The sequence below is a fragment of the Ctenopharyngodon idella genome, chromosome 6, assembly GCF_019924925.1.
Source record: "Ctenopharyngodon idella isolate HZGC_01 chromosome 6, HZGC01, whole genome shotgun sequence".
Lineage (NCBI taxonomy): Eukaryota > Metazoa > Chordata > Actinopteri > Cypriniformes > Xenocyprididae > Ctenopharyngodon > Ctenopharyngodon idella.
The window spans coordinates 28,577,936-28,594,666 of record NC_067225.1 but is presented as its reverse complement, the minus strand read 5'-3'; the positions used below and the strand labels follow the sequence as shown (position 1 = coordinate 28,594,666).

The window sequence follows — 16,731 nt, the reverse complement described above, 5'->3', positions numbered from 1 at the left end:
TTTCATAACTGCCTGTAATGCTTTTCTTGTTTTATCTCATTTGATCCAGTCCTGTAGGATAAAAATGTCAAATTGTTCCTCTTAGGCAGTAATGAGATTATAGTATGGAGAGCAAATTGAGACTTTTGCCCTAAAGCTTGTTTCTAGAGAAAAATGCTTAGATCTGCCATGTGTTATGTTTCTTTTAAAAATGAACATTGTCCCTAATGTTCTTTAGGATAAATAAAAGACAATTGAGGCAATGGTTAACATATAGCTGGAGTATAGAGCTATAAAATCACTGTAAAAGCTGCTTTGAAACAATCTGTATTGTATAAAGCGCTATATAAATAAAGGTGACTTGACTTGACTAAGACTAAAAGTAATAAAGATAACTCTAAATAAATAACATATTGGTCTTGGAAGAAGTCGATAAGAAATGTTTGAGTTCATTTTTCTGAGAACAAATGAAGCACACTTTGGGTGTGTTCACACTTGTAGTTCAGTTCTCTTTGGTATTTTGGTCCGGACCAAAAAAGAAAATAGTCCTAGTTCGCTTAGAGTTGATGCTGTCACTTTTAACACCGAACTTAAAGATACAAAATGAAAAAACCCCCGGCTTTTATGACGTACATTTTGTTACAGAACTTGTCGGACATCCTAAACAATGCTGTGGGCTGGGCTAAATGCTGTATGTGTGTACATATGATGGTATGTGATGGAGCTAACAACTCGTGAAGAGCTTATAAAATGTGTAAAGGAGTCAAAACAGCAGCAGGAATCCCTCTGTTTTCAGGGTGTGTTCACACTTAGCATGTTTTGTTCAATTTAAAATGAAACCTGGTGAGATTGCTCTGTTAGCAAGGTTCATTTGAATAAGTTTGAACTCTGCCATCCGTACACTGGTGCGGACAAAGACCTTGAAAAGATGGGTCTTTGTCCTCTCACAAATGAACTTTGTTGCGATTCGAATGAAATATGAATGCAACACGGACCTAAACGAACCAAAAACAGGACACAATGTCACAAGATGCGACCCTAAAAAGGACAGAATGCTCAAGCTTACCAGTTTTTTTTTGTCATAGTTGCGATGTTGCCCATTACAGTTCGAAACAGGCATCAGAATCACGTTTCCTTGCAGAGGATCTTCGTTTTTGTGTGTGACGGAGCGATTCCTGCCGCTGTTTTGACACCTTTATACATTTTATAAGCTCTTCACACATTCTCAGCTGTAGGCTACGCACATACAATGAGTGTGTTTAGCCCAGCAAACAGCATTGTTTTGGACTAAAAGCATGTTTTGGTCTGGACCAAACGAAACAAGCGAACTGAACTACAAGTGTGAACATACTAGGGTTGACGCTATAGCATACGGGAGAGTTTGAAAGCAGGCGTCTATCAGCGGATCCCTAATATATCCGCTGATAGAAGCCTGCTTTCAAACGCTCCCGTGCATCTGTGTAAGCGCTCGGGGAAGAGCGTCAAAGATGTCTGTTTACAACATCTTTTTGAAGCTTTGATCATTGTAGCCAATCACAGATATATCTGTTGAGCGTGTGAACACAGTGGCCAATCAGAGGTGTTTAAGAATACACTCAACAGTGCTCAAAATGCTAGGGGAAAATGTTGGTATTGTCACATTTTTAAAATTTCAGTACTGACTTGGTACCGAAGCCGGTACTTTTAACAAACCTAGAACACATCCTCAGTGGTCTCGACCCGCTTGTTTGGTGCGCACCAGGGTTCAGATGGTAGTGTTCACACTTATTCAAATGAACCACACTAACAGAACAATCGCACCAGGGTTCATTTTAATCAAACCAAACATGCCAAGTGTGAACACGCCCTTAAAGACACTGCTGAGACCTCTTCTGAAACTAGCAGAGACACATATGGCCTTTTTCTAAAGAGAAAAATCAGAGAACCAAACGACTCCATTTGCTCTTCTTTGAAACTCACTGCTGTCTAGGAGAAACAGTTGAGATATTAAAGAGTTCATATTTGTGATGATTCTTTCCTGCAGAAAAGTCTAAAAACAAAAGTCAAAGATTTCAATATGAACTCAAACATTTCTCATCAAATTCTTCAAATACCACATGATCTGAGCTACAGTATGCTATCTGCATTCATTTTATAGCTTAATTGTCTCCATTTGTAAGGAATTTTAGTAGAAATATTTGAGACAAACTTAAATATTTAAATGAAATATTAATGAAAAGTCTCCTGAGCTTCGAAATAGCTCAAGATTTTCCACACGGTCTCTCTATTTTAAATGCATTTATGCAGACAGGTTCAGTTAGGTTGCATAGAAAACACTCATGGTGTTCCTATTCGGTTGAAGATTGCCATTGTGTGAGTCCAAACCAAGCCTCATTTACTGCAGATTTCACCCACACACACACATATGCGCACAGTATTTCACTCTCACACTTTGAATCTCATTCTTTGTGACACATTCTTATCTCCCTTTCCCTCTCGCTCACACGCGCTCTGCTCGACTGTGATGTCTCAAGCAGTCTCGGTCTGCCGGCAGTGCTCGCTCATCTGGAGGTCAGACACACAGTGGGGGGGGAGAGATCGGTCAGACAGAACAACACACGCTGGCTGAGATCGGTCAACCCGAGCAGTAAGCCATGAAACGGTGCCGCAGGCTTTGAAGATCTCACTGAAGAGCAAATCTAAGGCTGAGCGCACAGGGAGCAGACAAGCTGTGGCGATACATGAATACGCAGATTCCCAAAATAGGGAACTGAGAGAATTACACAATACACACGGTCACTGACTCCGGGGGCTTTGAGGGATGAACTTGATTTTTAGAGGATGTTTCCCTGTACTAATTCACCTTTGTTGTTACTAAGGTGTTGTGGGTGGTTGCCATGGTGTTGCTAGGGTGTTCTGAGTGCTGCTATGTCATTGCTAGGGTGTTGTTAGTGATTTGACTCCAGTCGCTCGCTAGTATGATATTCTGGTCTGTAGAAATGTCTTGTGTTTTTAAACTGAGGTCTTCCAGTTGTTGTTGACTGAAACTATTAAAAATAATTTTCAGTAAATGAAGTAAAGCTGAAATAAAATATAAATATTAGATGAAAAACTTAACCTTAAAATCTTAAACTAAAATGAGAAATGTTGCCTTGGCAACTAACTGAAATAAAATTGAAGTTAAAACTAAAATAACTAAATTAAATCTAAATAGAAATATAAAAAAACTAAAAATTGCCAAAAGCACATAATAAAATTGTTAACTGAAATTATATATATATATATATATTGTCACGATCACTGTCTGTTCCTGTCAGTTCCTGGACTCCACTTCCCATAATCCTCCCTTCCAATCACATGCACCAATCACCAATTGCCACACACACCTGCAGATCATTACCTGGACTATTTAAGACACACACACACACACACCCTTTGCGAAGTCTTGATTTGCCCCGGTGATCACTTCTGAGCGTTTTCTTGTGGATTGTATTTCTGTTGCCATTGGACTGTTTATTGGACTGTGTTTGTTTGCCGCCTGCCCTGATCCTTGCCTGTTATTTGGACTCTGCTTGTCTGCCGCCTGCCTCGACCATTGCCTGTCCCTGTTTGTGTCTCTGCCTTTGCCCCTGTCTACTCTGTAAGTACTTTTAATAAACAAGCTGCAAATGGATCCTCACGCATTCGACCCATCATTACATATATATATATATATATATATATATATAATATATATATATATATATATACACACATAATGTGTATATATATATGTGTATATATATATAATATATATATATATATATATATATATATATATATATATATATATATATATATATATACACACATAATGTGTATATATATATGTGTGTGTATATATATATATATATATATATATGTATATATATATGTATATATATTATATATACACACACACTAAATTATATATATATATATATATATATGTATATATGTATATATGTGTGTGTATATATATATATATATATATATATATATATATATATATATATATATATATATATATATATATATATATATATATATATATATATATATATATATATATATATATATATATATATATACACACATAATGTGTGTATATATATATATATATATATATATATGTATAGTAATACATATATAGTATTAATATATAATTTAGTAGTATGTAAATAATACTAAAACAACACTGTCCGTGAGAGGGCTTTTGGAATAGTTTTTATTTATTTATTTTTAAATTTTTTTACAGTGACATTTTAGTTATAAAAAAAAACAGAAATAAATATGCTGAATTCTTGTAACAAAAATATTTTTGATTTTATTTTTAAATCTCCAACTTTGCTAAACTTCTAGGGAGTTTACACTGGTTGTATGGCTTTATTTTCTGCTTTAGAATAATATTAAAAATGTATACAAATAAGTTTGGTAGAACAAACTGTGAAAATGTATTAATTATTCTGTTTTTTTTTTTTCTGTAAATATTTTTTAAGTAATATTTTAATTAAAAAGTAGCATGGTTTCCTTAGGTTAATAGAGAGATGGATAAGGGACCCCTTGTAAGATGATGTTAGATATTTTTCACAAAATTGAGCACTTTTTGTTGCCCCTGCAGTATAAAACCCCCTGTTAAAGACCCCTGATCTAGAAAAGTACAGCTCTTTCTTATGTGCTTGAATGGGAATATGGGTGGTTAGAAAAGTAATAGCCACATGAATAATTCATGTCCATAGCACAAATGATGTGTGACAAATTACTTCAAATCAAATGACCAGTGAGCAACAGTAATTCTTGCCTTAGCAAACACCACTAGTGATTCTGTCTTGTTGTCTGTTATGTTAAAAACATTGTGGCAAGAGAGATGCTGAAACCTTGCTCCGATGGAGGTTATTTGATTGGGCAAGTTTAACTTCCAGCATTCCCATGCTTACAGCCAGAGGCAGTCCTGTCTCTCCTAAGCACTCAGTGAAAACTTGTGTGCAGGGCTCTTCTTCCCAGCAGACAGCAGCTGTAAATTGATGTGTTGCTGTAGAGAACACATGCTGTTGTCATTCACGCCGCACTTGATAAATAACATGCCTTCTTGGAAAATAAATGCGCATACCAGTGTATTCTGTTTGTGTGTCTACATGTGCCCTAAGATGCCGGTCGCTATCCAAAGTGCTGAAAGACACAATAGACAGCATTGTATCTCGCAGCCTACAGCGATACGTGTTGCCAGGTAACCACACCTGACATTGAGCAGAAGGTACTCTGTCAAAAAACCCCATTCAGTAACTCTTCTCCTCTCACCAACTCAGGAATCTATATTTAAATTGTAATGGGGCAGTCACGTTAGATTTTTTTTTTGTGGTAATTTTGTTGGCAAAATGCTCTATTGTCAATAGTGTAGCGATGCATGAATCATCATTCACACAGAAGTCACTTTCAAACCAAGCTGCTTTCTGTTGGTCAACATGGCGAATTTGAATGACTAACTTGAACAGAAACGAAATCTGCACAGAGAGCTTTTTACCTCACACGGAACTCCCAATCGTGTGGATTTATGTTGAAATGACTGTTTTTAACCACACAAATTTCACATTAGGAGTATCATAACTATGGCCACATAGACACTGCAGCTAAATTTGGTTGTGAGCACAGAATAACGCATTTTTGATGGACAAAATACATCTAAAACTAGTGGAGGAAAGGTACAGGTTGCCCAAAACATGAGAATTCATGAATTTTAAGCTCTTTTGCATAGATATAGATATATTCACTAAATAATTTACTAAATATATTCACATCAAGTTTTTATAGCATTCAGTTGGCACGTTTGTTTGAAGGACAGCACTGGGCAGAATGTGGAATAGTGTGTTTTGTCAATAAAGCAAAGAAAATTGGGCTTTTTATCTGATTAATTGGTTAATCGAAGAAATAATCAGCCAACTAATCGATTATCAAAATAATCATTATGCTGAAAATAAGACCAAAAAATACAACTGTATATGCTTTATATAAACAAACGCTTGCCTTCTAAGTGCCTCCGCCAAAACCGCATTTCCGCATTCTCCAAAATGCTTATGCTGTATGTCCTAAGCCTTCCCTATTCTACTTACGGAAAAAATGTAACTGGCGCTGCGTTCGTTCCGTAAGTTGAATAGGGAAGGCGTAGGACATACAGCGTAAGCTTTTTGAAGAATACAAAAATGCGGTTTTGGCGGAGGCACTTAGAAGGCGAACGTTTGTTTATATAAAGCATATACAGTTGTATTTTTTTTTTTCGAAAATGACCGATCGTTTCGCTAGATAAGACCCTTATTCATCGTCTGGTATCGTTTAAAGCCCTTTGAAGCTGCACTGAAACTGTCATTTGGACCTTGAACCGTTTGGTGTCCCTTGAAGTCCGTTATATGGAGAAAAATCCTGGAATGTTTTCATCAAAAACCTTACATTTTTTTCGACTGAAGAAAGAAAGACATGGACATCTTGGATGACATGGGGGTGAGTAAATTATCAGCAAAAGTTTATTTAAAAGTGAACTTATCCTTTAAACAACAAGCCCAAAAACGCTTATAATAAGTGGACATGGCAACACTGCAAGAACACGCCCTGTGAAACAGCCTTTCCAGGCGTAAGCAAAACACGACACCTCTGTTGACTTTATTTAAAATTGCTGAACATAATGAGACTTTGGTTGCCATAATATTTCTTTGGCCAGAATAGCAGATACCAAACACACAAGATGCCAGAATGTTGCTATGGTTACCACGTTGTCAATCATTGCAGTTTCGGAAGTGAGTCGTGTTCCATACACACACAGAACGATAATTTAGGGGACTCGCTCCCTCTTTTAAATGTGGTTGTCACTCCTGAAACTTTACAGTGTGTACATGGCCTATAAGTACTTGTAGTTTGGCATTATATGTGAATCTTCTATGTAAATTCTGACCCTAATATCATTCCAAACATTCCAATTTTTACAGGATTTCCATTATTGGGTGACACTTGGCTTGAGTATGTTGAACCAGGGTTGGATTTACACTGAACTGGTTTGGGGGAAAACATCACGCTGTTTGGTTACCTCATAGAAATGAAGTAACATTATATAAATGGAGACTGATTTATCTTTGTTTTTACATGTGGTACTGTAGTGTTGTGTGTTGAATTATGGGATGTGCATTGGGAGAGTAGTACCACATGGTGGCAGTGCTGATCCAAATCCCTTTCTGCTACATTTCTGCTTTACACTTAAAGCTTTTCAGGAACTTACTGCCCAGACCTGAATTCAGTTAACCTACTCCCTTAAATTCAACAGAAACCACTTCAGCCCACATACATTTTTACAAGAAATACTGAGCAACTTAATTCAGATCAGTTGATACATTTTATGTTTGTGTGGTAAAGGCATTTTTAATTTCCCTTTTCTTTACTTGTAAGATATTTATTCTGTTATTACTGAGCGTGTGATTCTGAACATCTTAGTGTTCAGGTGCCATTCTGTTCTTTTAAAGGACACTGCCCCATTGTAGCTGCTTTTGACTTTTCTGACCTGTTTTTAATAGTGTGTGTGTGTGTGTGAGACTTTTAAAGACTAATTAATCTCTTGGTGCCTTTCCCGTATCAGCTGCTTATAGATTAACCAAAGTAAATAGTCCTGTTTCTACCTCCATGTATCTCCACAGAGAACATCGAGACAGAGAGAGGGTAGCTCTGCAAGTTTTAATTTATTAATTTTCGGGGCGAGTATGTTCATATAAAAGTTCTAACCAATGTCTTAACCAGTAGGTTGGACCCCCTTTTGCCTTCATAACTGCCTTAAATCTTTGTGGCATAAATTCAACAAGTTGCTAGAAACATTCCTCAGAGATTTTGGTCCATATTGACATGACAGCATTACACACCCATGACATCCATGATGTGAATCTCCCGTTCCTCCACATCCCAAAGGTGCTCTATTGGATTAATATCCGGTGACTGTAGAGGCCATTTGAAAATAGTGAACTCCTTTGTCATATTCAAAAACAGTTTGATATGCTTTGTGACATGGTGCGTTATTCTGCTGGAAGTAGCTATCAGAAGATGGGTACACTGTGGTCATAAAGGGATGGACAATGGACATTGTCAGCAGCAATACACATGTAGGATGTGAAGTTTAAACGAAGCTCAGTTGGTACTAAGGGGCCCAAAGTGTGCCAAGAAAATATCCCCCACACCATTACACCACCAGTAGCCTGAACCGTTGATACAAGGCAGGATGAATCCATGCTTTTTGATGTTGTTTACACCAAATTCTGACCCTACCATGTGAATTTTTCTTTAAACCATTCTTTGTAAACCCTAGAAATGGTTGTGCGTGAAAATCCCAAAAGTTCAGCAGTTTATGAAATACTCTGACCAGCCCGTCTGGCCAACAACCATGCCACATTCAAAGTCACTTAAATCACCTTTCTTCTCCATTCTGATGCTCAGTTTGAAATTCAGCAGATCATCTTGACCATGTCTAAATGCATTGAGTTGCTGCCATGTGATTGGTTGATTAGATATTTGCATTAATGAGCAGTTGAATGGGTATACTTGAATGGGTATACTCACTTCGTTACTTGACCAGACAGCCGTGTCTCAGAGAGCTTGCGAATACTGAATTGAGCTCTCTTTCACATCATCTTGCACTTAAATGGACAAATTCACACAAAATTATGTCAAAAAATGTCTCTGTGAACATCCTAAAGATAGTACATTGTGTATTAAATGAATGTAAACAATTGAGAAAAAAAACATGTGTACAGTATCAATACATTGGATCCGTGCGTTATGTCTTAAAGTGACAGCAGCCTAATATTCTTGCTGCTGTCTGTTAGTCAAACAACAAAAGACATTACTCTAAAAAAAAATCACTCACTGCTCCTGACTGAATAACTTTTGTAACATTAATAAGGATTAATCTATATTTAATTTACACAGTGAAGACTATGCAGTGTTATTTTACATTTGATTATTAATTCAATTTCTGTACCTACTGTTAGATACCTAAAAACCTGAAAAGCACTGTTTGTTGACATGAAATTTGTTCTACTTTATTTATTTATGCTGTTGCTTGTAATTTGATTATTTGTTCTTATTTTTTACTGACTGTTTACTTGTCTTAATAATGTTTTAATTAATGTTTTAGGTATCAAAATTGAATAGAGAATTGCCAGTTTTCACTGGTATCTAAAAATTTGGGATTACATGGTTTCATGGGCTGTAAAAATTATTTATGCCTAAGGTGGTATGCTAAATATAATATTTGTTATAATTTTTAACATTTTTGCCATTATGTCACTTTTTTATGAGGCCAGTGAAGAGAGGAATGAAATGATGGGCAGTGGGATTGGGACTGGCATTACCGCAAGCCACATTTGAACTAGACCACATATAAATATATTTTACCTACCGAAACTGTCACATGAATCCTAAGCAAATGGTAATACCCACTGATAATTGGGACTCTCTGGAGAGTTCCCTTTAAAAATGAATGGTCACCTTTTAGCATTAAATGTAGAAGAAGAGCCCTAATGGTTTTTGTCTCCGACCCCTTGACACAACATTTCAAAGTGATTATGAAATGTCCTCTATCACAGACGCTAGAAGCCATCCGTCTCTCAGATTAGGACAGTAACTGCTACCCAACCTATAAAATAATCTCTTTTACTGAGTTGACTTCGAATGTCCCCTTGGGTCACTTTTGATTGTTTTAGACTCTTTTTAAGGCTGTTTTGGTGAAGGATTGGGGGCTAGCTCAACTGGCACAGGCAATTATGGGTAGCGCTATTTTTCTTTTTTGCCTAAAGAGTTTTATGAGAAGCATTACAAACGTTAATGAAATATAGCTGGGATTCAAGTTTAATGAGTTATAAAAGAGTAATGGGTTGTTACCGTAGTAACGGTCATTCTACTATTAAATTAAAAAGAAAAATTATTGTTTAACAACCAATGTCAACAACTAATTGAGAGAAAGAGAAGCGAGCAAGCACGAGGTGTTTATGTACTCACACTGAGCTCTCCATCAGCTGATATGAGATGAGATAGTACATTGTGCTGTTGCCAGTGTTTCCATACAGTAAACATTAATTTTTCTGAGCCTGAGGTTACCAAAGGTTATATATATTTGTCTTTAAAAGGTCTGCCTGAGAAAATGATGTTTTAAATGTGTGACAGAGTGTCACAGTGCAGCTGGTTCTTGATTAAGTTTTAATTGAAGAAGTTTTAGTACAGTATATACGTTTAGTCTGAATATATTGAATGTAATATATCATGCTGACTAATTTCATCAGTTGTGCAGGACCACTGGGAAGTTTTATTATGTTAGAGCTTTATATTCTTGAACAGAATGTTTTGTTTTCATTTCTTTTTGTACAAACTGTTCAATATGACCGCAAAAAATATAAACAATCACATGACTTTTGTTTGTTGTTGTTGAAAAAAAAAAAACATTTTATACACAAGTAATGTGAATACACCTCTTCTATGATAGAGATGTTTTAAATGTCTGCATTAAATCATTTTTATTTCTATTTTGTGAACAAAAATGTCAAGGTGTGTAGCCGTCGTAGCTGCTAATGAAAAAAAAAAACTTTAAAATGATTTTCGTCTCAAGGCTGAAAACCTTGAGAATAATGTTACAAATATTTGCAATACAAATATTTTTTTTCAATGATTGACAGCACTAATATGTATGTGTATAAACAGTACTCACTCACTCACTCACTCACTCACTCACTCACTCACTCACTCACTCACTCACTCACTCACTCACTCACTCACTCACTCACTCACTCACTCACTCACTCACTCACTCACTCACTCACTCACTCACTCACTCACTCACTCACTCACTCACTCACTCACTCACTCACTCACTCACTCACTCACTCACTCACTCACTCACTCACTCACTCACTCACTCACTCACTCACTCACTCACTCACTCACTCACTCACTCACTCACTCACTCACTCACTCACTCACTCACTCACTCACTCACTCACTCACTCACTCACTCACTCACTCACTCACTCACTCACTCACTCACTCACTCACTCACTCACTCACTCACTCACTCACTCACTCACTCACTCACTCACTCACTCACCACAGCACTTAATTCATACAACATGACAAAATGAATCATAAAAAAGGCATGATTTTTATAGTTTTTTTTTTATTTTGTATTAATCATGGTTTGGGTTTGGGTCACACATATTTTTACAACTTGTATATTTCTAAGACCTTACCAAATTGTTCTTTTCATCACATGTGCTCATAGCTTTGGATCCTCCATCTCAGGTAGTGAAAGGGAGGGACGAGAGGAGGGATGGGAAGCAGAGAAGGAGGGACACACTCACATATTGAGACAGAGGCACAAAACAAGTACCCACTGTCAAAGAAAGACAGAGACGGAAGAGAAGAGACTGTTAGAGAAGGAGGTTGAGGAAAAACAGAAGAATGTCTCACAGGAAGAGGAGCTTTACTTTTGGAGCATATGGGGGGTAAGACAGACTACTGGGTACTTGTGAGGGACGCGTGTGTGTGACAAGGACAGATGATGGTGACTTTAAATTCTTATTTGTTCTGTGAGTAACCATTCACAGAGCAGGAAGCACATTGCTGGATGTTTATATGGTATTGTAGTTAATGTTCACTGGCTACTCTGGTTTTTAGATGCCAACTTCCAGTTCTAGGATGCAGATGTTGACTACCTGATCAAGCTGTTGGAGTTTTCAAAGATTTGTTTATTTAAATTCTACTTATGTATTAGACTTTTCATAGGTAGTTTACCTTGAGTCATACATTTGGTGTTATCAGCAAGCGTGATGCATTTCTGAATGCTTTATTTTGATTGGTTGATGACATATGTTTCGAGGTGCGGGTTCATTTTCTGCAGTGCTATGAAGTAGGCTAGTTCCAGGGACCAGTTGCATAAACATAGCCATTATGTTAAGACAGTGTCTTAAGATCTAGTATGACCCGCTAGCAGTTAGTCAAGGGGCAGTCAGTCCTACTTTTCGTTATCAAATTAGGCCACTGCATGTTTTTATGTAACTGACTTAAAGTTATAAACAGTCTTAAAAAAAATAAAAATTGATGACTAACTTGTAAGACTAGTCTTAGCAGTTTATGTAAACTTCTCCAGGTTTGTTGACAGCATTAGTTACATATCACTTTGTCAAGATGTTTCCAAACTAGTAAATCTTACATTTTTGCAGCAAGGAAGTAGTTCTTACAAAACTTTTCAGAACTTCTGCTAGGTTTTTCAGGATAAACACCTGATAAACACATTATATAGACATGTACATGTGTCAAACATGGTATATGAGGAAAAATTGACACCGGACCATAATTGAAAATTACTTTTGTCTTAGCTTTAAAGTCACCATGAAATCAAAATGGTCAATTCTTGTTTTTTTTTGTTGTTTTTTTAATGGAATATTGCAGTATTTATTATGAATGATTAATCCATGCATTGCACATCATTGTTTTTTTTTAATCATGTAAACTTTCACCAGAATAACTTCCTCTCTCTCTTGCAATATCTCTTCTCTGATGATGTGTTTACTGGCGCGAGGGCGGGACAACCTGTCACTCACATGACATCACAGCAATAGCAAACCACAACCATCCAATCAATTCTCAACGGGCAAAATAAAGTCCCGCCCTACATTTTTTCTTGTTCGAGGAGCCTTTTTACTCAGATATACGTTACCATGGGCGAGAAAAGACTGTTACAATTTCCGTTTCATGTCAACTTCAATATATAACATATATTCGTGATATAATTTTAGTCAAGTCACAAGAAGGATTTGACTTTTGTGTTTGTGTAATTGTCTAACAGTAGACAGACTGCTTTAAAAACTGTATTTTTTTAAAAGTTATTTACTCTTATTTTACCATTACTTTATTTATTATTACTATTATTATTTAAACTTTATTAAAAAATGTTATTACTTGTGCATGTGCGTTTTATACTTGCACATGTTGTCGCTTGACACCATCTTGTTAAGCCTGTTTGGTTAGAACGGTTCAGTTGGAACGCTGAGAGTTTGATGATAAGATGATGTCAGAGATTGCTCAGATGTGTTTCTTTAAACAAAGAGGGAAACACAAGTCAGGAGTAGTGATTTGTGACATTCATCTTGTTTCTATTCCCTGAAACGTTATATTTGAAGTTTAAAGCACTTTTGTGTTGAAATAACAGATTATGGAAATAGAACAACCTTAATGATAGAAAAAATAGTGTATTGTGCTACGGTACATCTGCTGGTCTTTGGCATTTCACCTACATCATCAGGTTTAACAGGTTTGTATTTTGGATTGCATAAGCAATCTGAAACCAGTTCTGTTTGATCCAGCATGTTTACAGACACATGCTCGTACAAACACACACTGATCCCCCATGTGGTGGTTTATAGGCCTTGTTTCCACAGTCAGCGACTGCTCCAATATTTACTCCTGAACTCTTGTGTGTTTACAGTGAATTTGTGTAGACAGATCGGTTTACTTATGTCATATACTGTTTAATTACATTTTTAAATTAAAATCAGTTTTTATAATTGCCTATGACAAATCTTGCAATACCTTTTGCACCTATACACTCTTAAAAATAAATGTTCTAAAAGGCTTTTTGTTTTTTTTGTTTTTGTTTTTTTTTTTTTTTTTTTTTTTTTTTTGCAGCGATTCCATGGAAGAACCATTTTTGGTTCCCCAAAGAACTTTTTAGTGAACAGAAATATGTAAAGAACATTTAAAAAATGTTTTTAGTTTCCACTAAAAAGAATCTTTTGTGCCATGTGGAAAGTTTCCATGGATGTAAAGGTTCTTCATGGAACCATAGATGCCAGTAAAGAACCTTTACTTTTAAGAGTTATTTTATAATATGAACTAAAGAAAATGTCAGGGATGCATATCTGTATAAACCCTGTTTAATTTAGTGAAGTTAATTACTAAAAAATTGCATCCTCCTGACCTGCCCTTAAAGGATTAGTTCACTTCAGAATGAAAATTTCCTGATAATTTACTCACCCCCATGTCATCCAAGATGTTTATGTCTTTCTTTCTTCAGCTGAAAAGAAATTAGGTTTTTGAGGAAAGCATTCCAGGATTTTTCTCCATATAGTGGACTTCAACAGTTACCAATGGTTTGAAGGTCCAAATTGCAGTTTCAATGCAGCTTCAAAGAGCTCTACACGATCCCAGATGAGGAATAAGGGTCTTTATCTAGCGAAACGATTGGTCTTTTTCTAATATATGTGTGTGTGTATATATATATATATATATATATATATATATATATATATATATATATATAATATACGTTTTAACCACAAATTGTCATCTTGCACTAGCTTTGTCATCAGCCATGCATGATGTAATCACGTTGGAAAGGTCAGGACGTAGGTGGAAGTACCGAGTAAGTGTTTACAAAGCCAACGTACAAAGACTAAGTCAAATGTCCTTTACAAAAAAAAGCTAACACAACGATGTCGGACGATGTTGAAGTTGGAGGAGAAAATGAGATGGACTTTTTTGCCCTGCTGCAGTACTTCCGCCTATATCACACATGACCTTTCCAACGTGATTACATAATGCGTGGCGCATCACAGAGCTAGTGCAAGATGAGCATTTGTGGTTAAAAAAGTATATAATTTTTTCTTTCTTTTTTTTTTTAGAAAATGACCGATTGTTTTGCTGGATAAGACCCTTATTCCTCATCTGGGATCGTGTAGAGCTCTTTGAAGTTGCATTGAAACTGAAATTTGGACCTTCAACCCATTGACCCCTGTTGAAGTCCACTGTATGGAGAAAAATCCTGGAATGTTTTCCTCAAAAACCTTAATTTCTTTTCGACTGAAGAAAGAAAGACATGAACATCTTGGATGACATGGAGGTGAGTAAATTATCAGGAAATTTTAATTCTGAAGTGAACTAATCCTTTAAATTCAGTAATAAGTCATTTAGGAATATAAATTTTAGCATAAAGTACTATCATTTGATTAAATAATAGACATATCATGTAATGAAAAGGACATTTTAATCGATTGACAGCCCTACTTCATTATCCAAAATAAATCTGGAGGACTGTTAGCTAAAACAGCTAATAAAAGTTCACTGTCCTTTCCTTCAAGGTAATGGCAATATTTGTTACTCTATATGCTCTACCTGAAGTGTTAATTCGTTTTGTTGACACAACAGCCATGCTTTTCCCTTGTGCTCAGCAGACGGTTGGAGGACGCACCAGTGCTGTGATTGACAGCCTACAAGCCCTGCGGAGGTCTGACATTTAGAGCAAAGGCAGTAAAGGGAGATTTCCTGATGCATCTGGTTGGAAGATGGTTACTTTCGGTCTCAATCTTTTGTTGAAAGATTTGATCATAGTTATTGGTCCTTTTTCAACTCTTTCTTGTTTTTGAACAGAGGAGTTTGTAGAACCACCTTGTGGCAAGAAAGGAAGTGACCCCAATTACGTTAGCCAGGAAAATGAGGTTTCTTTTTCACGCAAAATTGCCATTGTGTTGAGCATTGTCTATTTTGATATTTATGAAAGGTCTTATTCAAAACGCATCTGAGGGCAGAGCTGTTTTTATACCAAGTGGAGTCTTAACGTATTCTTAGAACAAAGCCGCAGCTGCTCTTCAGAGAAACGTTAGAGAAGCTGCTTCTCTCATTAGCGTCTCACAACCGCAAATGCCCTTGGTACAATTGTACGACTTTTTGTTGAGCAGAACTGTTGAGTTTTCCTTCAGAATCACTCAAAGCGTTGTGCATAAACACAAAGTAATAAGATCAGGGGTTAAAGGTGTCACATACCGCACACTGAGCGAGGATGGCGGAAATGTTTCAAGGGATTTTAGTGATGGCAATTGCTTGTATTAATTGATGATGTGCTCCAGTGGTTCTTCATTATCCTATTGGCCCTCACCCTTCGTTAACTTGATAGATTTGCTGAGTCATTATCACATCAAGTCAAGTGTTAAAGTGCATGAGGAGTTTCAGTCAGTGCTGAATTGATCAGCCGTTAGCATTTAGCAGGCTCTGGGTGGAGATTGATTGCCAGAATGTGTTAAAAGCGTGAAATCAATTAGTGCCATTTTTGGGTAATGGCTATAAGAGCTTTACAGTTCTGTCAGATTTTAAATGCTTTTGGCTTTTGACCAATAACATGTTTTTCTTTTTTTTTCACAGAGTGGACAAAACCTTCTCCAGGTCAAGACATATTTGGTAAGTCCTTAAAGGTAGTTTACATACCTAGTACTAGTGCTAAACCAATGCATATAATGTAATGCAATGTTAGCAAACAAATTTTTAAATATATTTAATCAGTGCTTGAAGTGGAAAAATAAAAGTGCCGGTACTCCCGATGCTCAGTTCAAAACGCATTCCTGAAGAAGAGAGGGTGCAGCGGGGTTTCCGTACATGCAACATGTCGGAAGTGCCGGTACACAAGGAAAACTGGCAGTAGGCTAAAGGTAAAAATAGAGAAATGCCATTTCAAGCACTGTATTTAATGTATGCAATATTTATACAGAAATTCCTTAAAAATGTTTAAAAATATTATCCATTGATAAGTTTTTGATGGATCTTGGTATAGGCACGAAGGGAAAATAATAACTGTTTCCATATCGAAATTCAAGTGACGTTTTATTAGACTTTTCCAAGTAGGAAGTTGGGAATTCTTATTTTCCGAATTTTATGCAGCACAAAACATTCTTGTGTGGAACAAGATGAATG

The 16,731-nt window shown here is 36.3% G+C and overlaps 1 protein-coding gene across 9 annotated transcripts in view; it reads left to right on the top strand.

The window, feature by feature from the left end:
- Nucleotides 1-16,731, top strand: part of rap1gapb (RAP1 GTPase activating protein b) — an 87,229-nt gene that overhangs the window by 29,078 nt on the left and 41,420 nt on the right. For 3 of the 9 annotated variants that reach the window (XR_007930590.1, XM_051896938.1, XM_051896937.1), the window contains exons 1-2: nt 11,375-11,495; nt 16,186-16,221. Coding sequence is in view for 6 of the 9 variants with exons in the window: in XM_051896938.1 (XP_051752898.1) it covers nt 11,452-11,495; nt 16,186-16,221 (80 nt within the window). In the remaining 3 variants the exon portion in view is untranslated. Of the gene's footprint in view, nt 1-11,373; nt 11,496-14,672; nt 14,891-16,185; nt 16,222-16,731 lie in introns of those variants that run through there. The other 6 variants (XM_051896944.1, XM_051896943.1, XM_051896945.1 and 3 more) reach the window with 4 other exon arrangements.